This window comes from Erpetoichthys calabaricus, chromosome 4 (assembly GCF_900747795.2).
Source record: "Erpetoichthys calabaricus chromosome 4, fErpCal1.3, whole genome shotgun sequence".
NCBI classification, from domain to species: domain Eukaryota; kingdom Metazoa; phylum Chordata; class Cladistia; order Polypteriformes; family Polypteridae; genus Erpetoichthys; species Erpetoichthys calabaricus.
In genome coordinates, this window is record NC_041397.2 from 189,009,384 (window position 1) to 189,037,090 (window position 27,707).

Here is a 27,707-nt window from a genome sequence, read left to right on the forward strand (position 1 = left end):
GAGTGAAAATATGGCGTAAAAGTTGTTCACTATTAGCATCATTTGAGTTTGTAGATAAAATTCTTCTTTTGGATTCCAATTTATGATTACTATCACTTTTTCTTCTGACTTCAATTTCTGGTCAGTGTTTGGGCTTCAATGACAGCTATTCTGACTTTCTGGTTACAACATGAATCATACAGTAGAACCTCGGTTCACGAACATCTCGGTACAGGTACAAATCGGTTTATGACCAAAAAGTTTGGCAAACTTTTGCCTCAGTTCACAACCACACACTCGGTATATGAACAAGCCAGTTTCCCTTTCGGTTTGTACATGTTCAGTCTCTCCAGTACATTTCCTATGCAGCGAGCAAGAGAGAGAGCGAGAGAGCACGTGACACACACACACACACACACAGAGGCAGCGTGAGAGAGACAGAGAGATGCACACACACAGGCAGCGTGAGAGAGAGAGAGACGCAGATACACAGGCAGCGCGAGAGAGAGAGCTGGACGCATAAGGTAGTAAGGCAGTTAAAGAATGCACTGGGCTTGATTTTGTTTTCACTTCTGTTTACAGCGATCGGTTCGTAGCGTGCATTGTTGCAATGTTACTTTTCTTGGTGGTTTATTAAATTACGGATTTTTTCAAATGTTCATGTTTTTCCCTGTGCTTAAGACTATAGTGCGAACTATTGCAGTGTTAGTTTTCTCTGTTGTTCAAGGTTTTCTCAGTGTTATTCAATGTTTTTACATTTAGTTTACTATTATGCTGTGCATTCTATGGTTTAATTAACTACTAGGGGGCTCCGCCCCCTGCTCGCTTCGCTCGCCAACCCCTGGTGTTGGGAAATGACAAAGAGCGTGATGTATGAATGAGATATAGAATAGTGTGAAGGTGTAGATGATGCAAATAGAAAGCAAAAATAAAGTGTGTGGCACAGTGTAAAGGGTTATTGGAAAATTTCTTTGTACACGCCTTTTAAGTGTAAAAGGTAATTTCAGGTCAGAGCTTGAAAGGTCAATGAAGATGGTCATTGTCGTGATCAGAGTAAACTTTGTCAGAGCTTAGAAAGAGTTGTGTCTCTCCAGGAAGTAATGCAATGACTTGGTTATTTATGTTTTCTACATTAATATTGTTTGGACATAATATAGTGCATTGTGTTAAAAGGGGCATTTGGTCTAATGAGATTGCTGTTCCAAATATCTCTGTAACTAAGTCGTCGCAGATAAAGGCTTGAGGAATTGTACTAATATCTGGGTGAGGTCTATCTGTATTGGTGAGTGTACCATCTCCCAGATGTAATAACCAATTGTTATGATGTGGATCTGGACATCGCATGTTTTGTACTAACTGTATGTTTTGAAAGCAATGTCAATTGTCTGCGTATTTTAAGGTGCACTGAACAATAGCTGAGCGCATGGCATGTGGAACAATAGCTAAGCACTGTCTAAAATCTCCTCCTAATAAAAGTACCTTTCCTCCAAAGGGAATATTATTATTCATCAATGTTTGTAGAAGTTTCTGAATGGTGTTGAGTAAGTGACTGGATGCCATTGTACATTCATTAATAATTAACAGTTTTGCAAGACGGATGTCATGTGCAGTGCCACTGTTTATGTTCATAGTGGATACCGATTTGTAGGATCTAATGCAGTTCATAAAGTTTTCACTTTCAGGTACATCGTTAGTTAGAAGTTTCTGTAGATATTCAGGATATGAATGTAAAGGAGGCAGTCTAATTTGACCCTTTTGACAACAACGTGTAAATTCATTACTTGTATTGTCAGTTGTTTCTTCAGGGAAGTTAAGTGAATGACAATGATTGCAAATGACATTCATTAATCCCAATGAATTTTCCTGAATAGTGGACTCATTATTGAACGCATTGTCAGCTAACTGCCGCAAGTGTTTAGCAGGTGTCTGTTGTTGATGTCCGTGACGTGTATCTTTTGCTTGTGCCGTTTGAGAGGCGCGTTGTTGTATGTGTAGTATTTGGGACGTGTTGTTTTGGAGCTGTAATCGATTTGCCTGTGCTGTGTGAGAAGCCCGTTGTAGTCCACTGCGTGCATTGTTTGTATTGAGTGTTGCTCATTTTTGTATGTCGGTCAGTTGAGCTTTCTCTTTTTGGAGCCTTGCCTGCTTGTTTTTCGGCATTCCAGATGCGCGGTGTAGACGTCTGCGTTTATTTATTTTGTCCCTTCGCTGCTGTTTCTGTATGTCTGAGACGGGAGGTGTTTCGTTTTGAATCCGTGCCTGTTTCGATGCAGCACTTTGAGACGCGTGCTGTATGCGTGTACGTTCATTGTGTCTGTCCATATGCGCTGGTGTCTGTTAATGTGTTAGTTGAGCTTTGCGTTTTTGGAGCCGAGACATTTTTTCTTCCAGAGGTTCAGAAGCGTGTTGTATGTGCCGCCGTGTATTTTGTTTTTTCATGCGGGTTCGTGTGTTTGATCATTTTGTACCTGTGAGAAATATGGATAAGTAATAAGGAGGATCGCACTCACTGTTAATATGGAGCCTTTTCTGCAGTTGAACGGTTAATAGTGCTTCAGTGTAAGGAGATCCAACTATGCTGCATAGTGTGAAGGTGTTGAGATGACGTATGTTTAATACGGACGGTTCCTTCAGAAATGGGGCTTTGGGTGTCACTTCTTATTGATGTTAGTGTGTTTGTGGGTCTGAATCGTTGTTTTTGTGAACGTTTCGTGTGCAATGTCCGTAGTCTGTCCCGTTTCGTGTCTAATGGGCTTTGTGTGGCGGTTACGGCTTCTTTTTTTTGGTGTGCTAGGAGCTTGTTGAATTTTCCTCTTTGTGTGCGTCCCATTTCGTGTGCAATGGGATTCGTGCGGCGCTGTGTGCTTTGCTGGCGTCTGAGGGGGGGGGGGGATGTTGCTTGGAGGGGGTGGTGGGATTGGTGGGGCGTGAGTGGCTTCTTTTTTTTTGTGTGCCAGGGGCTTGTTGAATCCTCCTCTTTGTGTGTGTCCCGTCCGTTGCTTGTGGGGGGGGGGGGGGTTTGGTGCTTGGAGGTGGGTGTGGGATTTGTGGGGCGCGAGCGGCTTCTTTTTTTTTGTGTGCTAGTTTCGTGTGCAATGGGTTTCGTGCGGCGCTGTGTGTGTCGCCGGCGTTTGACTCCTTTTTTCTGTGCTGACTCCTTTTTGCTCTGGTCGCGGCGCCTCATTTCTTTGACTCCTTTTTTCTGTGCTGACTCCTTTTTTCTGTGGTCGCGGCGCCTCATTTCTTGGGGCACCTGCGCAGTACGTATTTTTTGGGGCGCCTGCGCAGTACGTCTTTTGCTTCCACGGCCCATGGCCGGATGTCCCTGCGTCCATCCGGTTTAACATTCTCGGTTAGTAATGTGGATATTTGTGCTTAAAAACTTAAAAAATATATATATTTACATACAATCTATGGGGGAAATTGCTTCAGTTCACGACCAAATCGGTTTACGACCAGAGTTTTGGAACAAATTATGGTCGTGAACTGAGGTTCCACTGTACACTCAACCAGCTGAGATGGAGCACCATCTTGCTGTTTGCCCTTTGCCTTGGTTTCCCCTCTAGCTGAGCTGATCTTTTTATGACCTGCCTTCAACCATGCAGCACATGTGACCAGTTATCATTCTGTTTTTCCCATTCAATAGTCGACAGCATGGAATGCTAGAGCACTGAAATGGGTGAAAGCAGTGGACCCTCTTCAGTATTTAAAACATGAACTGAACTGAAGGCTGTGGTACTCAGTTTCAGTCCTGGTGAGCCATGTGGCTACCAGTTTTCATCCCAATTAGCTCCTACTTTGAATTGGACGCCAACATTTATTAACCAAGCTGTTATTTCCAAGTTTCTATATCTCTGAGCCAACCCAGAAGTCACAAAATTGGGTTTGCTAAGTATTTTATTGTAATACAGCAAGTGTGTATGTCACATGGGGATAATTTAGCGTTTTTTATGTTTGTTTTTAAGATTTTCATCATCATCATGACTTTCACTCTGCTCTTCCACATGTTCTGGTTATTTAAACCATTGTTTACTAATGTGCACCTTAGTGGATACAACACAGAAGGAATTGAGGCCTTTCAGAGCATTCAGTGTTATTTGCTCTGCTTGTCACTAATGGTTAAACTGACTAGGACAAGAACCTGTAGCCACATGGGCTTCTCAGGATTGACCTGAACCACTGACTTACTAGGCCATAGTGCCACAGCATGAAAAAACATGACTATGGATTTCAACAGTGATAAGCAGTAGGAGTAGGCTTACTAATAAAAAGTAAAAAGGGTCATAAATCCAAAACAGACAGGAACTCAAGAAGGCCAGTGACAAAGTATGACTAATGTTGCATTCCATTTACCTCAGAAGTCAGATGTCAGATCTGGGAATGACATCACACTCGAGTTCATTCAGAAAGCCTTTGTTGTGCTTACTGCTTCGGAATACAAACAACTACTGAATAACGCTTTACACAGTATTTTGCACTTCCAAACTCCATAGCATCATGTCCACAGATAGAAGTTGTACAGTACTATGTGTTCAACTGATTTAATTAAACACAAATAGACAGAAGTGATAATAAGCAGTGTAATACTACAGCTTTCACTAAAGTTCATGGTTTGACAGCATAATCTGAAGTCGGACAAACTTGGACTTAACAGACCAGCCCTAAGTTTCCAAGTAGGAAATCTGACTTGTGAGGATGTTCCAGTTGAAAATTCCAACTAGGAACCCAGAAATTCCAACTTCCCAGTTTAAACAGAACACTGCATAAAGACAATACCAAAAATTGGACATCAAACACAAAACAAAACAAGAATGGGAATCTAGAAAAAAGTCACAGGATCTTGAAACCGAAAACTTGTAATAATCAAAGGAGTTTGCAACTGAGCCAACAGAGAAGGCCAGGTCCATTTAAACTTGTACATTTCTTGGTGTACAATGTTCCAAGGCATAGCAATGGACATGAACAAGGATGTAAACAATAAAATCTGCACCATCAAAATTTAATTTGATTGAGTTTGGACCACCACATGTAGCCACATACACTGTAGTTATGGTGTGTTTTGAAATCATCTGGTGCCATTCATCTATACCTAATCATATAACTACAGAATAGGTTTGATGAAGGAAGTTCTACAAGTTTTATACAGTACATGCATTACAAGACTTGCAGTGATGGTGATCATAATGCAATTCTAAGATGCGTGATGGAGGTGGCTTGTTGCCTGCATAGTCAATAATCCACTTAAGTTGAATAATGTCCTTTTTATATACTTCTTAACCTGTTCTATAATATACAAGCACAACTTGACACACATCAGAACCCAAAACTGTGTAAAAAGCTGGTCCATCAAAGGGCAAACAGTTTCACATCTAAAACAGACATGCAGAGCATCAATGTAAAGTCCTTAAACATGAAAGACTGTCTTTGGAATCTTTGAGAAAATAAAGGAGTGCTTAGAAAAAGGCCACTCTCAAATACAGTACATTGGAAATACAACCTCCAAAGTTATCAGGATGGCAGTTTGTTGCAGCTTCCTAGACCTGTGAGATGGCATTGATAACCACATTCTTAATGTACTGCCCTTGTCCTTAAACACTGAACTCCACAAAGACAGTGAACATGTAAAAGAATCGACTACAGTGCACATATAGATACACCAGAAGAGATCTGGGCACTGTGAGGTGGGTATATTACCCACTGTCACACCAGCAAAAGTATCACATAATGTCTCTATAAATGTGTATCATTATAGCTCAAGCTTGCAATAAGGAGCTGTTTTTGGACTGGAAGGCTACCCACATTATAATCCAATCCAATAGATTTATCTCAGTAAACAGAATTGATCAAAACTTTGATGAACTTATGGCAGAGGTGTTTGAAGTGAAATCGCTGTTACACTATTAAATCAGCCTTTAAGTAGACAGCTACTTTAGAAATTGTACCTCTTTAATACAATACACTATTCTCCGAGAGCACTATTTTCAGTGAGTCTTCTTTATTAATGAAAATAAGCCAAAGTATAAGATAAAACAGGAAAACTAAACAATTCACTAATGAAATCTTTCAGTTCAAAAGGGAGCAAATTTTATGCAGTGTGTAGTGTACCTTTGAAAATGAAAGGTGGCTTCTGCTGAGATATACAGTATGTTTCTCGCTATTAACTGCAGCAACTCAAATGGTTTGTGCCCTGGAATTCCACTTCCTCCTCCAGTGGTGTTGACACTCAGACGGTGGGCTGAGACTCACCTTTTCACGTCAGCTTTGATAACTGACCAGTTCTTTTTTATTCTGGGTACTATGTGACTTTCTGAACTTGAACTTTTGAGTGCCTCCACCACGCTGTGCATTTTTTGTTGCTTATATCCCTGCTTAAGCCACCAAATTAGTACATTTTTCTTGCCTCCAGTTCACTGAGCTGGAACTCCATTTTGCATTTTCTGAAATTCTTCTCTTTTTCCACATGCTTTTGCCATTATCTTTTAACATAACACTAAACAGTAGAGGCTATTTATATTGATTTGCATATTCAAATAGCTGAAACTCTGGGAGGAGTCATGGTGGGGCTGTAGGCACGTACATGTGTGTTAAAATCCACGTTGATTAGTATTTATAAAGGGAAAAGTGGGTATAACTTTGCTTACACACAGTTTTATGCATTTCAATTTTTTTGTACGTACGCATATTTCTACATGAGGTCCCAGGAGATGCTTAATTAGGCAAAATAATAGTTAGGAATAGAAGAGTCCAAACGGGGAGATCAAAACTAAACAGACAACCAAGAATCAAATGGCAATATGTTTCTTGGGAATTGAAGGCAATACAAAGTCAGAAAGCAGCAAACTACACTAAAAAAATCAGTGCATTGAGCATTCAAATGCAAATCACATTTTTGTAATATTATCTAGTGTTGAATTCTGCTCTGTACTTGTAATATTTCTATTACACTATTATATTGTATTGAGGATTACTTGTGTTCTGTTCTGTGTATTACATGGTATTTACCCCCCTTTTTTGACATCCGCTGCACGCACAACCTACCTGGAAATGGGTCTCTCTTTTAACTGCCTTTCCCAAGGTTTCTTCCATTTGTTTTCCCTACAAGGGTTTTTTTTGGGGAGTTTTTCCCTTGTCTTCTTAGAGAGTCAAGGCTGGGGGTGCTGTCAAAAGGTAGGGCCTTTTAAAGCCTATTTCAGCATTTCTTGTATGATTTTGGGCTATACAAAAATAAATTATATTGTATTGTATTGTATTCACTGAGGAACAGAGAGTGGTAAACTCATCGCAAACTTATAACGACACAAGCATTATTAATGTGACACTCCCTGATAGTAGTGCAAACAAGTAAATCAAAACAGGGAATAAAATTAAACTCTTTTAATCAAAGTTACAATGAAAAATAAGTTTCATGTCAGAAAACCACATAATTAAAGTATAATTATAGTATAATTTTAGGATTTGATGATTGACAGCTGACTTTTTGGCTTTTACACATCTTTCCCTTTTGGTGACAATTATTTTCTTATCTTCTGGTCTTGCCTTAATCTTCGCACATACTGACTACCAATTTCCAGGACTGGAAGTATACAAAATGAACTTAAAAATCTATTTAAGCTCCAATGATGTATGTATATTTTTTTTTTATTTGACTAACCAAGAGAATAATCATGAATATAGACAAGGATCAAGCAACATTTTTTTACCAAAGTAATACATAAATAAAATATTTGAGATGACATCACAAACAAAGTCATTACCAAGCTGAACCTGTGTTTTTCGTGTGTTTTTCTTCTCTTTTCGCTTGAGTTACTTCAGCACTAGGTTATGGGTGGTCTTTGTTTTGAAGGATGCAAAACAAAGTGTGTGTCACCATTTTTTTTATAGTGGCACGCAGCTAGTAACTGTAGTGAATTTGTGTTTGGGCTTTCTTACAGTCAATTTGTCTCATTTTTGGAATAATTTAATAGGTGTATCATTCTTGTTTTTATCATTCTGACAATGACGACTTTTCTGTGACATTTTGAGTGATTTTTTTTCTCACACTGCCATGTTATTTGCAGTCACTAGGATGATTGCTGGTCTCCTGATATTTTTGTATCATCATGTCTCACCTATTTAAGATGGTGGCACACTATACCTGATAACTTAGCATCAGATCCTTTTGACAGATTTTGGTTCTGTGCATTGTTTTTCAGACTCTTGCAAACTTATGAACCTATGTTTATGTTAGTGGTGCTTTAACCATCCACTGGCCATTTTCTGTACTCTAACCATCTCAGAGCACTTAACAGGTATTCATAACAGCAACAGCCATAATTGGTATCAATATGGCAGCACCCATGAATCTCACTTTGCCTCTCAAGAAAAGCCCTAAGCAACATGGCACAGTGATGATATCAAAGAAATAACAATAATAAAATGTTATAACAACAAACATAAAAATGAAACAGGGCATTCTTAAATGACATTTAGTCAAATAAACAACAGTAATAATTAAATAAAACAATTAGACCATCATCTATTGAGACCCTGATACAGTGATGTTGAATTAAACAAGCAAATTCTGTAAACATCAAAAATACACCTAAAACCCTATGTGCTAAATAAATTGAAATACATTTTAATTGTTCTATCTTTTAAGCAGAACACACTTAAATTTTATGCCACCTATGTGTTCTGCTCAAGTAAATAACGGGTGGAAATATTTAAACAGAGACAAGACGATGAAATGTTGATGTCCAAGTCTAACAAAGTTCATAACCAAAATGTCAGATCAAAAACACTAACCAGAAATTGTTTAAAAAAATTGTTGCCAGTTTTTTAGACAAAAGAAAACAAAACAAAATGGACTTGCAAATTTCAAAAGCATCTTCTTATATAATACGGTACCATGGCTGTCTGTTTGTCTGTCCAGGATTTTAAATCACCTGTAGCTCACAAACCGTTTGACCTATTGACCTAAAATTTGGTACTATTATACTATGTCAGTCATGCCCAACCTACGGTGTTACATATAGCCTGCACTTTTATTCCTATATCCACATAGTTATGTAGTGATTTATGACTGTACGCTAATATTAGAATAACTTTCAGTCGGAGACGATCCCTGATGGCACCGGAGGGTCGCTCTTTACTTAACCCTAACTGTTTTCAAAAGCCAGACAAACAAATTTTGTTAATTCTTTCTTATCTGTGGTGCTAATGGGGTCTGGTATGTCTTCCCCCACCCCTCGCCCCTCCTACCTTCAAATAATGACCAACCACGTTGACTCAACGTCGTTGAGGAATGTTGAGGAATGGAGCAGAAACTCATGTCGTAACATGTTTGGCGTCCCCCTGCGCCTTACAAGAAATACTACGGGTCATCGTAATTGCGATATTTACCCGTGTCAGATAGTTCGCCTTTGGCATTTGATTTGAGCAGATGGTGCTATCAGTGTAGCCGTGGAAAATGCTGGAAAGGAAGAAACGAAAGGTTGACTTGGAGTGCAGAAATTTTCAGGAGAAGTGGACAAATTTGTATTTTTTTGTACAACAAGGTGAGAAACCACTGTGTCTCATCTGCAAGGAGACGGTTGCAATATTCAAGGAGCACAATATTAAAAGACACTATGAAACTAAACACAAAACAAAGTATGATCAATGTGTTGGTTTGCCGTGTGAAGAGAAGATTGCCAAGTTGATTGAAGAGGTTGGTGGATTAACAAAACTGTTTAATAAAACAAGAAAAGAAAACGAAGCAGCAGTTCGAGCGAGTTTTCAGGTTTCTCACATATTGAGTAAGGAAGCCAAACCATTTTCTGAAGGTGAATGTATGAAAAAGTGCATTCTTGCAGTGGTAGAAGAACTGTGCCCAGAGAAAAAGAGTGCAATTGAGACTGTTAGTTTGTCTCGAATGACAATCACAAGACGAGTTGAAGATTTGGGAAACGATCTTCTGCTGCAACTGAAGACGAAGGCGGGTCAGTTTGAAATGTTTTCAATCGCTGCTGATGAATCTAAAGATGTGACAGACACTGCTCAATTGTTGGTGTTTATTCATGGTATAAAGACTACTTTTCAAATTACTGAGGAGTTGGCGGCAATGAAAAGTATGAGTGGAACAACTACTGGGGAAGACTTGTTCAGAGAAGTATCACAAGTGATTGACGATGTTGGGCTCGACTGGAGTAAACTTGTAGGAGTGACTACGGATGGTGCAAAAAGCATGGTTGGACAGCACAATGGGTTGGCTTCCAGAATAAGTCAAAAAGTGCTCGCATCAAATGGTTCTCGACCATTACAGCTCCACTGCATAATTCACCAGCAGAATCTCTGTGGAAAGCAATTGAACTTAAAACATGTTATGAAGGTTGTTGTTAAAACTGTGAACTTCATAAGATCGCACGCGCTTAATCACAGGACTTTCAGAGAATTTCTCAACGAAATTGAATCTGAGTATAATGACATCGTATATCACAGTGAAGTTCGTTGGTTGAGTCGAGGCAAAGTGTTAAAACGGTTTTTTGACCTGCGGCACGAGATAGATATCTTCATGACTGAAAAATCAAAGCAACTTCCTGAGCTTAGCGATCCCTCGTGGCTATGGGATTTAGCAATTTTGTGCGATTTAACCAAATATTTGAACTAAATCAATATAAAACTGCAAGGAAAAAACAAGCTTATCTGCCATGTGTATGCGGATATAAGTGCATTTCAAGCTAAATTGAGACTTTTCATGCAACACGCTGAAAGGGAGCAATTGGTGCATTTTCCGACGTGTACTGCACTACGACAGGCACAGATGAACGTTCACTTCCCAGAAAGAAGAATGGTCCAACTTCTCAAGCTGCTGAGTGAAAATTTTGAGGAGAAGTTTGCAGATTTCCATGACCTCGGGAGTGAAATCCGTTTGTTTGAAAATCCGTTTTCAGTTGACGTTCCCACTGCGCCAACTGATTTACAACTGGAACTGATCGAGTTACAATGCAATACGTCTCTGAAGGATAAATTTAGAGAAAAATCTCTACCAGAGTTTTATGCTGAACTGTTACCAGTGAACTTTCCAAATTTGCGAAAGGAAGGACTGAAAATGACCACGACATTTGCAAGCACATACGTTTGTGCACAAACTTTCTCCGTGATGAAGAGAGCAAAAACTGGGTCACGTTCTCGCATTACAGACGATCATCTTCATTCTGTGCTAAGGATTAATGTGACAAATCTTGACCGAAACATTCCGAAACTGGTTTCTGAAAAACAACTGCAGACATCGCACTAATAAAATAAGCATCGGATGGTGAGTCCACCAACTATTGATTTTTCATTTCTTTTCTTTTCTCAGGTTTCGGTAACTAGAATAATTTTAAATATCCAAATTTAATTTTCGCATACGTTGTGGCCCACAAAATTCACAGCAAAGTCAAGTTTGGCCCCCATATTATGAAAGGTTGGGCACCACTGTACTATGTGATGTCTACTATCTGCTTCCGGGGTAATTTGCCGTCACTTCCCCTACCTCTTCATATCTTAAATCATTCTTGAGGCAGATTGAAGACTTAAGTGCCAGCTTAAGTGAAAAATTAAAGAAAACGTACTAAGTAATTGCAAACACAAACACTGACTTAATAAGTTTTAACACGAAAAGATGCTGACGAAAGAAAGGAAGAAGCGGGCCACAAGGGTGGAGAAAAGAAGAGCTGCTCAGGAAGCAGCAAGCACATCAGCCTCCGAGCAAACAAATGCTAAATGTACAGAGAAAGAGTATGAAAACTAGGAATGCTCAAGTCAAGTGTATTCACTTCAGGTTATCGTGCAGTGCTCCGTTATTGCTTATCCATATTTCAGATAACCCAAAAATGCACAATGTCAACCTTTAATCCTGTTGTGTTAGTGACATTCTGCATCACTAACCTCTGGACAGTTTATCATAGAAACATATGGCACCAACAGGTAGGTCAAAATGACATTGAAAAAAGATGCAAAATATTTACAACATTGTCAAATATAGGTTCAACTAAAAAACAATAATCACAAATGGATTCTACAACCAAAAAATATGTATTTACTTGTATAGATTCTCAGATATAAAATGAGTAAAAAATCATAAACACAACACTGTTCATAACACCATGAATTTGGGAAAGTAATACATATTTTTAAGTCCTGAATTGAAACAGCTTATGTTCTTAATCATTGTATCCACATAATGTCAACAGCCTCCCTGATGATAATGGAGAACCTAAGGTAACTTCATGCAATTTATTAAACAGTCCCACTTAAATTAGATGACTTGGTAAATTAATGCTGATCTTGAGTTCCTAATATTACTTTCCAGTAACTAACAACCGTTCTCAGGTAGAAGGACTACAAAGCAGCTTTCTTACTCATTTTTATGATCTGTTTGGCTATGGAATGTTGTATTCCTGAGAACCAACAAATGGCTATATTAACATGGGTTGATGTTTTATATACTGTACAGTGAGATTAGCAAATTAATCAGGAAAATCAACAGATGGCAGCGCTGTCAAAAAAGCAGCTGCACAGGTTTCTAGCTCATATGTGGGAATGCTCCCAATGATGGTATTTGACTTTTAGGTATTAATTCCTGATCTACAGTTTGATATAGAAAAGAGAATGATGACTGATTAAGTAAGGGGGATGGTGAATGCTTAATAATCAAGTTTCTCAAAACATAACGGGATAACTGATCTGGCAGAACTGTGAAATAGGATGAAGTAAATGCAAATTACTAAGCTGCTGGTGTGCTGCATTTATCTAGTAAAGAGTACACGAATGATTCCTTTTAAGGTCCAAATAGCAGGTCACTGTGAACAAACACACCTTACTGGGCAATCCCTTCTGTTTGACTCTAGCCTTGGGGGAATGAGTCACACTTGCGACAGCTCAAGGAGGTGTGAGTCATAGTAACATACTTCAAAAACATGTCAAAAACTGCATGAAGATATTAACTCATTGGAAGTAAAACATAGCAAATTCACAAGCATGATCAATTGCCAGTGTATAAGCCCAAAATAAAAAATAAAAAAAGACACTACAAAAAGATATAAATCATAATAAAAACAAGTTTGAAAATGTAAAGTATGTATGTTATAATATCAAGATGTGTTTGAGGACTTAGTAACTATTCTGAAAGTTGGAAAAAGTTAATCTTTTATTTGATTCATCAAAGACAGAAATGACAAGTTTGTGTTTACAATGAGACATATTAAAAAATAACTGTGTTGACAGAATGTAATTGCTAGTGTTGATCAGTGAATTTCAGCAAAATTTTTCCCAGAAAGTTTGCCATGCAACTGGGCTACGCAAAGTTTTTTTTGTCCCAGCACCCCATGATGTTATGCAAGATCAGCATGAAATAACAGAGCTGAACCAGCCAATGTTGGACGGGGATGTCACTACCTAATCTGCGTTGCACATGCCCAGAACATTCATGTATACTGTAACTGTACTCCACCTAACACTTTATGGCTCTGCCAATCTGACCAGTACTTCAACTGGATTTTCACCCTGCATCCATTTGGGAATAAAAAAGCAGGTAATGCAAAAATTACATCAACTGATTCACTATTGTTAGTTTTTGGCTGTGGAACATCTATGGCCAACTGTAGTTTACATAAAAATAAAGTTTGTTAAAAGGAAATATCAGCTGGAGAGTAAAAATCAAAGTCGTGATCCTTCTGGTATTGTAGTAGCTTATACTGGGGATTTGTTGTACTGTCAACAGAGGCCATTGGATGTGTAAATGCAGAAAATTTGCATGTTGAAATATCCACTGTAAATTTGAAAGAGTAAATTAATCATGGGTCGCGGAGAAGGTATTTTCTAAAATTTGCTAACATCGTTTAAACCAGGGGTCGCCAGCTCCAAACCTGAAGGACCACTGTGGCTGGAGGTTTTCATTCTAACCCTTTTTTTAAAGAGTGCCCTATTTGCACTGCTAATTAACTTCTTTTGAATTCATTTTAATTGACTTGTTTTTTAAGATTGGTTCCCCTGAATTTCTTTATCGTTCTCTCTGAATTGCTTCATTTCTTTCCTTAAACAGCACCCAAAACAGAAATGAAATGTGAAGTGAGTGAGCCAACAAAAGACCAACTAAGTCAGGGCACCAAACTCTAACCAATTTCACTCCAATCAGCTGCTTAATGAGGTGCCGATTCTTAAACCAGTTCTTTAATTCTGTGGTTTCTTTCTTCTCTCAATATGCAATAGCAGACATTTCCGAAATTGCTGATTTTCTCTTTTCTAAGAGCTCCGTTAAAATGTTTTGTGGACCTGAGCAGATCAACATTCCTGAGACCTTTTTTGGCTAATTTTGTATCTTGTTATTGTTTGGCTGCTAATTAAGGAAAAAAAACAATTAAGAGTTCTGAGTCTTCAAGAGCAAGCCAGATAAAATTAGTTCAAAAGAAGTTAATTAGCAGCAAAAACAGGTCACTCATTAAGAAAAGGGTTAGAATGAAAACCTGTAGCCACGGTGGTCATCCAGGACCGGTGACCCCAGGTTTAAACCCCAGCAGTTTTGGAAATTTTCAAAATTTATGCACTACTTGAAATGGCTGAATGAAGGTTTCCCAACATATTTTCTTTTGAAAATGTGTACCAAGTTTTAACAAAATGCTTCAACTTAGAAATGAATTATTTCAGTCAGACTGACATATGTCCATCCATCCATCCATCCATTATCCAACCCGCTATATCCTAACTACAGGGTCACGGGGGTCTGCTGGAGCCATTCCCAGCCAACACAAGGCAGGAAACAAACCCTGGGCAGGGCACCAGCCCACTGCAGGGCACACACCCACACCCACACACACTAGGGACAATTTAGAATCGCCAGTGCACCTAACCTGCATGTCTTTGGATTGTGGGAGGAAACCGGTGTACCCAGAGGAAACCCACGCAGACATGGGGAGAACATGCAAACACCACGCAGGGAGGACCTGGGACACGAACCCAAGTCTCCTTACTGCGAGGCATCAGTGCTACCACTGCGCCACCACGCCGCCCTACTGACATATGTACAGAAAGAAAAAAAGAGAAACATGGCAATCGTGGTAGGTGTTTTAAACATTATATGTGACAGGCACACATGAAGATGAACACCTTAGAAAAGAGGGAAACAGGACTGTATAAGCAAGTGACACCTTATTGTAAGGTGCCTTCATAAGCAGTGAAGTGTTGGCCCCATCTAAGGCCTGTCCACAAAGTGAGCTTTTTTGCTATAGTTGCAAAAAGTGAAGTAAAGCGCTTTTGGTGTTATGAACAATTGTGCTTTTTACATAATCTAGTCTTGAACTGAGTGTGTTTTCTTGCATTTGTGCCACAGTCAGCACTGCATTGTCATGGCTCTCTGCCACTAAATGCCTCAGCAATTACACATTTTAACAGCCCACAATGGACAAGGTGGATTCATTTGGCAGGCTGTGTCCAGTGTGCCATCTGTCATGTAAAACATATGAAATTAAGGCAAGTAGAGGCCATTGGACCTATGCTTGCTACTCCAGAATTGTCCAATAAGGTCATACAACAGGCTTCCTGGTTATAGGAAGTTGATGAAATAGAAGTAATAATTGCCAGCTTTTACTTTTTCCTAACTGGTGAGCAGAATTTCACTAATCAAAGAACCATGTCATTAATCAGTAATCTACTGTAAATATAGTGCATAGAATAAATCATGTTAGTGCACAATGTAATTTTGTTATTAGATAATTTCGTACATTTCATCAATAGTAGTTTTATGACCAGCAGCAGAATTGTCTGTGGCAAGATATTATTATTAGCTTCCCAGCTCCACTTTAACAGAAAAGGCATTTCTTCAGCAGATATTCTACACACCGCTAACGTTACATCTTTGCTTGTTTCCTTACTTTAATACATTTACTTTTATTTGCTTAGCAGACACTTTTATCCAAAGCGAGTTGCAAAAGAGATCAACCTAACCAAGTAAGCATCAGTTTGGGAACAAGTGTTACAGGGCAGGTTACAAATGGATCGTCTCAAGTGAAGAGCTCTAAAACAGACATAAACACAAAAAGTGTTGTTCATCTTTCATTAGTTACAGTAACCTACCAAAGCCATTATCAATTAGACTAATATTCCTAGAATATGCATGGAGAGTCTGCAATCGCTTCTTAAACACACTGTGGGAGTCAGCAGCTCAGATGGAGGTGGACAGCATGTTCCACCAGCTAGGAGCTACACATGAAAAGAGTCTGGACTGAGATTTGATGCCACCCAATGAATAATAAGAATGTTTCATAAATAATAAAATAACAATAAGAATCATTAAAAAAGCACAACATTTTTATTAATTAAATTTGTCATAGGTGGTGTAGAAATGTAGCATAGCACATTAACCCCCCCCCCATATACCTCTCCCCCCACACACACTTTGGCTTCCTAAATCTAATTCCAGGGTATACCACCATACTGTAATGTTAATAGGCGACCAATAGGTGGAGCTCAGTGAGCATGTACAGTCACCAGCCACTTTATTAGTTGCACCTTGCTAGTACCAGGTTAGACCCCATTTTGCCTTTAGAAATGCTGAAATTCTTCATGGCATGAATCAACAAGGTGCTAGAAACAGTCCTTGGAGATTTTGGTCCATATTGACCATGATAGCATCATGCAGTTTCTGCAGATTTGTTGCATGCCCATCCATAAGGCGAATCTCCAGTTCCACCCCAACCCAAAGGTGATCTATTGGATTGAGATCTGCTGACTGTAGAGTACAGTGAACTCACTGCCATGTTCAAGAAACCTGTTTGAGATTATCTGAGCTTTGTGACATTTGTGATTATCCTGCTGAGAACAGTCATCAGAAGATGGGTACACTGCAGTCCTAAAGGGATGGACACAGTCAGCAACAATGTAAGCTATGGCATTTAAACAATGTTCAGTTGATACTAAGGGGCCCAAAGTGGGCCAAGAAAATATACTCCACTCCTTACCCATGTTTTCATGTTGATCATGCCAAATTCTAACCCTACCATCCAAATGTTGCAGCAGAAATCAAGACTCATCAAACCAGACAAAGTTTTTCCAATCTTCTGTTGTCCAATTTTGGAGAGCCTGTGCGAATTGTAGCCTCAGTTGCCTGTTCTTAGCTGACAGAAGTGGCACCCAGTGTGGTTGCTGCTGCTGTAGCCCATCTGCTTCAAGGTTCAACGTGTTGTGCATTCAGAAATGCTCTTCTACATACCTCAGTTGTAACAAGTGGTTATTTGAGTTACTATTGCCTTTCTATCAGCTCAAACCAGTCTGGACATTCTCCTCTGACATCAACATGGCATTTTCACCCAGTGACCATTCTCTGTAAACCCTAGAGATCATGGGTGAAAATCCCAGTAGATCAGCAAATATTCAGACCAACCCGTCTGGCACCAACAACCATGCCGCGTTCAAAGTCACTTAAATCACCTTAAATCACCCATTCTGATGCTCAGTATGAGCTTCAGCAGGTCTTCTTGACAATGTCTACATGCCTAAGTGCATTTAGTTGCTGCCATGTGATTGGCTGATTAGATGTTTAAGTTAACAAGCAGTTGAACCTAATGTGTACCTAATAAAGTGGCTGGTGAGTGTATCTGCAAGTGTATCCTACAATGGAATTGAATTCCACTCAGAGTTTTTTTCTGTTTTGTACCCAGGGTACACTTTGGCTCCCCACAATCCTTATGTAGAAACACGGGACCAGGAATTGGACAATTAAGTCTAGTTTCTACATTTGTTAAAAGATACAATAATATTTATACTTACAATGATCCCTGGGTAATATCCAGCAACAGCAACATTTCCTGTACGTGTGGCAGAAGTCACACCCACCACTAAAATGACAAAAGAGAGCACCAGGAGAGAAACTGTGAACCATAAAGCAGTCCTCTTCCTCTTTGAAAATTGCCCTGAAATGAAACAGACCAATTATTTTCAGAGAATTATTGAGAAATGATAAGTCAAGCAAAATGACACCTTTTATTGGCTAACTAAAAAGATTACAATATGCAAGCTTACATCTTGCCTGAAGAAGGGGCCTGAGTTGCCTCAAATGCTTGCATACTGTAATCTTTTTAGTTAGCCAATAAAAGGTGTCATTTTGCTTGACTTTTCACTACATTCATAATGGCTAACACGGTACAACACCCTAGTACTTGAGAAATTATATGTATCAGCCAATGTGTCTTCATTTTATAAAAACATGATCAATGGCATACAGCAGCACAAGTTGCATTACGGGATTGGAAACATTTTAATACAATATTAAATCTAACAATATGAGAAATCAACACAAACTTAGAAGATGCAAGAAATGTAGAACTGATGTTGTACCACTTCTATGTGGGGTTGATGTGCTTGATCAACTCTCTCCAAACAGTCTGGTCCTGTTCACCAGTCAACCCCTTTCCCTTCAGATCTTCTTTAATTTTATCCATCCACCTCCACTTTTGGCCTCTCTTGCTTTCTCTTCTCCTGTGCTTCCATTCCCATCGCTCTTTTGCTCACATTTCATTGTCTCTCTCCATATTGGCCCAGGATGAGTGAGTCTGTATGAGTGTGTCATGTGATAAACCAGCAAACCACTCCAAGGATGATGTTTGCATTGTGTTTGATCCTGCTGGGAATCTGCCCTTGTAATTCTGAACTGGATCAGGCACAGCAGATTTGACTTCATCTTATTGGCTTGTTTGGGGTGCCAAATCTTCTGTTTTGCATAATGCCTTTTATTGATAGATTGCACATATGTTTTCAACATGGTAGATACCTAATGTAACAGTAGAACACATCAAATGCACCTATTTTATCTCATTTAATTAGTGTTATTAGGCATTTTTAACATGGCTCAACTTATAATGCTTGATAATACATTATGGGAGTGATTGTGTCTGTCTGTTTTTTTTTTTGCTTCAACATCATCATGATCTGAGAAGTGAATTAGAGAGAACCTATTTATAAATATGCATTTGCATAGCCATCAAGATCTTATTGTTAAAATATAAGAGACAATGTGCATTGTTTCTTTAAAACATTATATTTCCAAGAGTATGCACTCATATACTGAATCAATTTCTCCAAGCTGTTAGCTAGAGTCTGTGTTTCATAACACACTATTAAAGTATAGCACAGATTACAGTTTTTTGGAGCACTGTTGAAAAGTAAAAAAAATAATATGGATGGATTTATTATTTATTTTTTTCTTTGCATTTTTTAAGGTGGTGAGCTTTGCTGTAATGACAAACCACTCATGTCAGGCCAATCTATATGGTCAATGATAAAATTAGGTAGCAGCTTTCTAGTTTGACTTGTCCTTATTTTGTATGTTTGTTAGCTGCTTTGCAGCATTAAAGTATATTCTAGATTTTTTTGTTTGCTTAAGGACCATTAGTTGTAGTAACCAAGAATAACCGTGACTAATTATTAAATAGATGCTGCCCTACAGGACAAACAATGGTGTTGTCAGGAGCAGACAGGGTACGTGAATGACACAGGGCAGTGGAACAGAAATACAGAATGTCAGTCAAAGAGCAGCTGTACATGTAGTGTGGACCACCAGCGAACATCAGCAAGTGATAAGACAAGCAGGAGCATCCCACATGTAAATTAGCCCTCCTCATTAAAAGAATGGCTCTTGATTACCACCAGAAAATGTCACTTGGTCTACCAGACCCACCAATGGAATTCTTACATGACTTCTATGTGGAAATGGGGAAGTCAATGCCTTTGAGGCAAGTTACTGGTATTTGAAGCCATTTTGGCACATTTGTATTATGTTTTTATGCTTGGATTTTCTGTAACTATTTTAAATATTTACAGAGTTCCATGCAAAAGTTTCAACACTCTTGGCCAACTTATGTTAGTTACAAATTATTGACATTTCAGATATCTTTTTATAGCTTTTTTCCAATTTGTAGGCATTAATTAGTTTAATTTTCAGATCCTTCAGCATTTGCTTATTACAGTCCATGGTTGTTGAGTGTTTGAACGTTTGAAGACCAAAGAATTGAATTCTTTTAGGGCTAATTATTTTTTTTTTCTTTTCTCCCAGGGATGCATATTTTTTCCAATAAACTCAGCTTTCTAAAAAGCAATGGTTTCACACATAAATCAACACAAAATACTTATTTATGACAAATATCACTGTGTTTTTGTTCCAAGAGCCTCTATAGTATGTAAATTCATATACATATTACATACCTGTTTGTCTCATCACTCATAAGCTGAAAGGCACTTTCTGGAAATAAAACAGCTACCTGTCTTTCATTTTTGATTTCCAGATCTCTTGCATTCAAATCAAAGTTTGATAAATCAGTCTGATTCAGCAATAATACACAAAAAACAAAAAAATAAATAAATAGTACACACAGAGTATTTTCCTTTGTGCATTCACTTCACTGTCTTGCCTGATGTCGATGCCATTCTAGATGTTGTTAACTCTACGCTACTCACGCTCATTTGATATCAGATCAATGAGTCTAACAGTTCTCCTAGCAAAGAGGGCCTACCTATAATGTAACAGTGAGTTTTGTCGACGTTCACAGCTGATTATCACCCTCTACCCCTCTGCCCTCAACCCCTGCTGACCACAAACGTCGAAATAAGCTCTGAAACTGGCATCAGTTTGCAATTCCTACTAATAAGTCTTAAAACTGAAAGGGTGCCCAAACCCTTGCAAATGTCACATTTACTCTTTTATTGTTTTTCATTTTTTAATTTCATCAAATAAACTGTATCTGTACATTGATGTTTTCACACAAATTATATTGTTTTAGTTTTTTTGCTGTCAGTTTTATTTACTAGTTTTTACTTCAAATATCAGCTAAATATGTTATTTAACAAGGGGTGTCCAAACCTTTGAATGAAGCTATATTTTACATTATTTGTGCTGTATTTTTGGTGAGATTGTTAGTGCTACCATCACTCTTGTTTTCCCATACATGTCCATGAGCTAATCGGTAACATGGCTGCCATCATCCAAGGTGTTGCCGATGTAACCAATTTCAGTTTTAAATAAAAATAAAGAATTAAATGTTGTCATGTATGGGTGCATGAGGATACCCCACCAGATTCTGTTGAATAGCAATACTATTTCAGGGCAGGAGAGGGTTCCAATACTAACTGTTGTCACATATGTGCTCATGGGAGGCAGCTAAAGATAGAAGATAATCCTCGGTCAGACCAGGGGATGGCAGAGTGCACTGACCCATTCTTGTTTTTCCCCGCAGACAAAATGCGGGAAATTCCACCTGGGCCCTCTAACATCACTTCCGGTTCCACCCCTGAAGACGTCACTTCCTCCTTACAACTTTAAAACCTTCCCTGTCTATACCAAACCTCAGTTCTGTTTTGGACTCTTATCTGCAAAGACCATTTTTTCGCAAATTCTTTCTTCAGTTTTGCAGCCATTTCCAAGTATACGGGAGGCTGTCCCAAACCTCTTTTTGTGTTAAGGCTTGGTTATTTATAACACTGAATTATCTCTTTCTTCCTCTTCAGCGCTGAGAACCAACACAATGAGGGCAACTAAGCCCCATCCAGAGGTTCCACCACATCCAGTCCCACACTGTAAATATCAATATCCCTGGAAAGAATGGCATCAGATCAGGAGCAGTGTCCCTGTATGTTGGATGTCCCTTGATCCGTTCAATCAAGCAGTATCATTAGAAAAGCCAAACTGGCTAGTATGCAGTGTGAACGCCTTAGTTTCTGTTGTGGCGCCAACAAGTGCTATTGTTGTGGCCCGGTTGGTCCTCCAACTTTTTCTGAAGACTCCTCTGGTTTTCAGTACCTTCACAATGTCTATGTTTAAGAGGTTCTCTTCCTGACTACTAGATCATTTCTTGATTCAGCTCTTAATGAAGGTTCACCCCATCTATCAACCCCTGGTTGCCTTTTGGTTTTTGTTTCTAGTTACAGCTTCCACCACTCATTAAACAAAGCCAGTCAATGCCAAGATGATGGAACCATATTATCACAAAAATTGAAAATTGAATTAGTATTTGTGTTAATAATTTGAGGAGAAATCAAATGGAAAAATTAGAAGGAAAGTTAAAAGAGCTGCAATGGACTGGTACAGGGTTTGTTCTTCTTTTGCCTAGTGCCCTATGTTTGTTTGGAAAGGTTCCAACAACCCAACAAAAGTAACAGCTCTGCCCCCCACCATACTGCTATTTTGGGTCTCCAGAGAAGCATGAAATGCTTGTATGCCTCAATTATGTGCTACTTTCCAAAATCTCACAAAAGAACTCTGTTTTTCAGTTGTTACTTTTCATAAAGATAATCTTTTCAGATATAATGGTACATTCCTAATTTTGTTGTTCTGTTTCCACAGAAAGCAAGACACCACTTTCCAATATGATTTGATTTTTTTAATACCTTGAAGCATTTCCTCTTTGTGCATCGGCAGTTCCCAAACTTTGACAGCCCCATCCTAGCCCCCATTATTTTTGCATCATGTTAACACACATATCATCGGCCCAATTAACTCCAATCCCCAGCCCCAGGTTGCAACCTTAACATCTCCATTTCGAACAACAAAGGTTTCAGATTGCCAACTGAATAGTTTGAGACAGAAGACGAACACTTCTTAAAGGCTTTGTCACAGCAGTTGGAGTGAGGGGGCACAGTGATGGCTATCATTTGGCAGATCTCCACTCTCATTACACAAATTGGGGCCTCCAGAAAGATGATTGTTTTGTGCAATCGGGCATACATGCCAGAAAAACTAATTGGGGTCAGTGGGGAGCAAAGGTGGGCATGAAGGAGGGGCATCTGAGCGAAGAAGCTTGAAACTGAGGGCTGTAGGAGGATTGTAATTAATCCTAACAATGTTCATGGCTGTCAAAGTAGAGCATCCGGAAAATAATAATATAGGTTAGAGACCTGCATGAGATTCTTTGTTGCTTTGAATTATAGAACATCAGTAGCCACTTCATTACAGATTCCCAACCGATATCTGTTCATCTACTGCAATTGGACCTCCTTGTCAGCTCTAGAAGAAAAGGCCAAAGTTGAAGAACAACTGTCTAATGGGTAAGCATAAGGATGTGTGCAAGATAGGTGGATGGCATAAAAACAGAGGCATCTTTAAATACTGTCAGGAAGCAGACTTAATAAATAGCAGGGGATAGAAAAAGTGCCACATGATGAATAAAATTAAAGAAAGTAAAGGACGTGACTAAGTGTGACACTTCACAAGAGGCACTGGTTATTTGGATAATTTATTTTGAACTGAAATGACCTTCAGGGTTCTCCTGCCACCTTATGAAGCAGTGTTCATGGACCAATGTCATCTTTACACTTCACATAGCAAGTGGCATCAGGCTTCTTTCTATTCCATAATGTGACTTATCATTATACTGCTAATTAAAGGGTTGAATACGTTCTGCCACAGAAACATCTGTTCATCCCATTTTATTTCATACAGCCTTTCAAGAGGAACCCAATAAAAGCTACTTTACAAGAGCAATGAAATATACAAATTAATTGATTATAAAATATATTGCAATCAATGATTTACATAAATTATACTTACTTTGCAATTCTTAGATAACTACTTTGGCATTTTTTCCCAAACATTCAGCCCATAATGATGGTGAAGAAAATCCCCTAATCAACTAAGTAACATTAGCCAGCTAAATTATGCAACACTTGCATGCTGAAGACATCTCAGGTTTTCAGCATGTTAAAGACACACTGTCAATCAAAGTGTAATTCCAACTTCTTCTACAGAAGCAAGAACACATTGTTCTGCCACCTTAATGTACTGCACAAAAGCACAGGGTGCTTATCTGCTCTCTTGCCTAATTACTTTAAGTCTCTCTAAGAATAATATTTTGCTGTCCAGCCTATGGGGGGTGTTGATGAGCCATTACTTGGAATGCCAAGTTTATTTTTTTATTTATTTATATTATAAAAAAAACCAAAATATTTAGTTCATGGCCAACAGGATTCTGGTGCTCCCTACTTCAGGACTGTCACTGCTGCCCCACCCAGAAAGGAAGAAGAATTAAGGCCCACTCCGTTGCATTCTTCTAAGGTTCTTTTTGGGCTAGTGGGATTCTTGTAACTCCACCACTTCCACCTACATTACAGAATGGAAGATGGATTCGGCTCGGCTTTATTCTACGTAGTCCCCAGTGCTCCCTTTATCTACTGCCAACAGCCATTCCTCCTGCCGTCATACATGCTTCTTGAGCAGTTCTCATCTTAACATTAGGGGTCCTAAGTCAACAAGAGGGCCTTCACTGCCTCATGAATACTTGATGAATTCTCTCCAATTAACCCAGAATTTTTTAAACTTTATTCAGAAATTTCTATATGGGACAGCAGAGTGGCACAGTGGTGGTGCTGCTGCGTCACAGACAGGAGACCCGGATCTCCCTCTGTCTTCATGGGTTTCCTCACACTGTCCAAAGACATGCAGGTTAGGTGAGTTGGGAACGCTAAACTGGCCATAAGGTGTGTGTGTGTGTGCGTGTGTATTCGTGTGTGTGGATGTGTGTGTAGATGTGTGTGTTTGCCCTGCGATGGACCGGTGCCCTATCCAGGATTTGTTCCTGCCTTGTGCCCTGTGCTAACTGGGATGGGCTCCAGTACCCTTGACCCAACCAGCCTTTGTCTGGATAAAGTGGGTTAGGAAATGACATGTCATGACTTTCTATATGGCACATTACAATGTGCTTTAGGAAAGAACATAAAAATGTCATACAAAGCAACAAAAGAAATTGTAAGATAAACCAAAATTAAACATTTACACAAACAGAACAGCCTTCAAATATCCTGGCATAAAGTAAAAATAAAACTTATATGTAGGAGTAAATTAACAGAAAGAATTTACACACCAGAACATAACGGAATACTGTTCAGTCTGTAGGGTTTCTTTGGTTAGTGAGGCTGCTCCTGATTACAGACAGCATCAGCAGGTCAAAGACAAAACACCACACAAAGGAGCAGGTATGAAATGGGGAAAGCAAACCAGCAACTCCTGGCAACCAATGAACAGAAGATAAAGAGACGGAGGAGGAGAGAACATGGATGAGGCCATATATCAGGAGACTTCTGCACAGGAACGTCTTTCTCATTGTCCTTCTGACTTCTGACTTAGACAGTGCAGACTTAGGCCAAATGAGGCAGAATCAGATGTCACACCAAATGGCCCAAAATAGAAGAAAGTCATGCTGACAATCTCCAGATGAAAAATGAGAATACTAACCTAACAGCCTAATTTGTAAAAACTCTATATTTCAAAATTACAGAGGTATCAAGACAACATATACAATATACCATATATTATACGTCTAAATATCTCGTCATCCTATGACACTGTCCAAGAAGTTTTGCCGTACTCACAAAATACATGTCTGTATGGGGCCTTTCCTCATCATAAAGTCAGTCTTTCTCCTGAGTATTCTGGTTTTCTATATACTGTATATCAGGTCTATTGCATGATTTCTTTCTAAGTACAACAGTAAATGTCCATTTTGTTCATTGTAATTGTATTTAAAGTTTACTTTATTTGTTTATAATGTTTTAATTTTGCTGTATTTGTGATAGTGTGGACAGTGGTAGGGAATGTCTTAGGAGATACTTGAGTTTAAACAACATATTTTAGATGAACTGTACCCTCAGTATTTGTAAGTGCTGGTTCATACTTGAGTGCATCCTAACATAGACTTATGACCCACCTAGGGTTGGTTCTTACCATGTGTAGTCTTTGACTTCTTGCAGTCCTAAAACTGCATTCAGTAGGTTAAGTAAATTAACTGATATTGTGATAGACAGCAGGGATGGACAGGCATCCCAGATTAGACAACCCCATTCCCTGTCTTATCCAGGAAGCTGGCATGGCATGCTAACATGGATGGATTGGTATCCTGGCATCCTGGCATAACATGGATGGATTGAACATCCTTGCCCAGCTGATATAAGAGTATGATGGAAGAACTGGGGGAAACAGCCTTTCAAGACCATATGCTTCCCCATCTCCTAGACTGGTGCACCTATTCACACAGCAGCAGGGCATTCTGGGAACTGTAGTCCTGTTAGGTAACCCTGCTGGGTTCCATGTCTGCAGCCAAGGGGAGCTACAGGGAAGCAATGTCCCCACTTTCGAAGTCCTGGCCCCAGAAGTGCTACTGGGTCAAGCATAAAAGGGAACTCCTCATCTCAATCGGGGAGTCGGTGTCATTTGGAAGTGGATAACGCTTGCCTAGAGGAGTGAAGCAAGGAGTGAGGAAAGAAATGAAAAAGAAAAGAGAAGAAAGAGAATTGGTTATTGTGAGACCTATAAGAAAGGTATTGTGATACAAAACATTTATTTGGGTCTTGGACTGGAGTTGGTGCAATTGTATCTGAAATTTATGGCACACTACAGTGGCCACTATACAGTATATATAGTCCTGAGTATGGAAGGACCGGCGGATAGAGTATTTTTAAAGGCCGTTGCACCCACAGACTGGTAGAGGGCAGCCTCCTTGGCTTGCAGCTGGGCCACGGGTTATGAGCATTGAAGCTCAACCCTGTTGGGGCCTGTGGCCACTGCCAGGAGGCGCATGGACTTTTACAGGGCCCTATTTGACAGCACTTCCACCACACCCGGAAGTGCTGCCGGAAGAAGCTTGTTGGGCACCTGGAGTCCTTCCAGGTGCCCTATAAAAAGGGGCCAGTTACCACCACTTGATGGCAAGTGTCAGGAGGAAGAGGACAAAGCCTAAAGAGGAGTGGAGGTGGAAGAACTGGCAGTAAAGAAGGGACTGTGATGGGCTGTGGTGGTTTGTGCACTGTGCTAAATTGTATAAATAAACCATGTGCTGGGTGCTAAACTCGTCTCTGTGCCTGTCTGTGTCACGTTAGGGTGCCTGTAAAGCCTCTAACCCTGGGCTTTCACAGTACGTATATATATAAAATATAGTCTTGCACACACACATTAGGAGTTTCTCACAGGTGTGCTGTAGAGTGGAGGAGATCTCTTATGTAAGACTACTGAACTTCACTGACCCCGCCCCTTCTGCTTTCTCAGCTATTTAATATCCTCTGCACAGGAACCACTTGTTCATTTTGGACCTGACTTCCAATAAACAAGGATCGACTCCCTCAGAGAAGTTATTACCAGGCTACAAGAGCCAATGAAATGTTGCACATGACTTATAGCCTGTATTTTCAGCATTTTGTGCCTACTGCATCTCAGACGTTAAATGGAGCCCTAGTCCTTCTTTTTGTCTCTTTTCATTATTATTTTTTATAAAGAAAACAAAAGATATCTCAAAATAACTTTCTTTTATTGTTTCTAAAAATGTTTTATGAGATGTGTTTTGTGTCTTTTGTATGATGCTGAAGATAGCTATATTCACTTTGCTCATAACACCAGCTTTTCTAGTAGAATTGTTACAATTATTAGCTGCTACCACTTTAAAATACTATTAGAGATTTATAAACTAATACACAACATTATCTGCCTATCACTTCAAGCAAATTGCAACTAAAACCAAAGGCATCTATGAAGAAGGTGATTTAGGGTTTCAGATATGGCAGTACAGTCTGAGTTCAGTTGGATCAGGTCTACTGACAGAGCTGAGAGTTTTTCATTCTGCATGAACCTCACTAATGAATGGTGTCAAAGCAATGCTGGGTATATTAAAACAGTTTGATTCTAATTTAATGTTTGCAGCAATGTTTTAATTGCTGTAGATCCCTGACACATTGCCTGTGTCAACAGTAACTGCTGACTAAAG

At 39.2% G+C, this 27,707-nt stretch overlaps 1 protein-coding gene across 1 annotated transcript in view; it reads right to left on the minus strand.

Moving 5' to 3' along the window:
* LOC114651178 (transmembrane protein 255B) overlaps positions 1–27,707 on the minus strand; it is a 177,717-nt gene that overhangs the window by 135,408 nt on the left and 14,602 nt on the right. Inside the window, exon 2 of the mRNA XM_051926233.1 lies at positions 17,743–17,885. Coding sequence (XP_051782193.1) covers positions 17,743–17,885 — 143 coding nt within the window. The remainder of the gene's footprint in view (positions 1–17,742; positions 17,886–27,707) is intronic.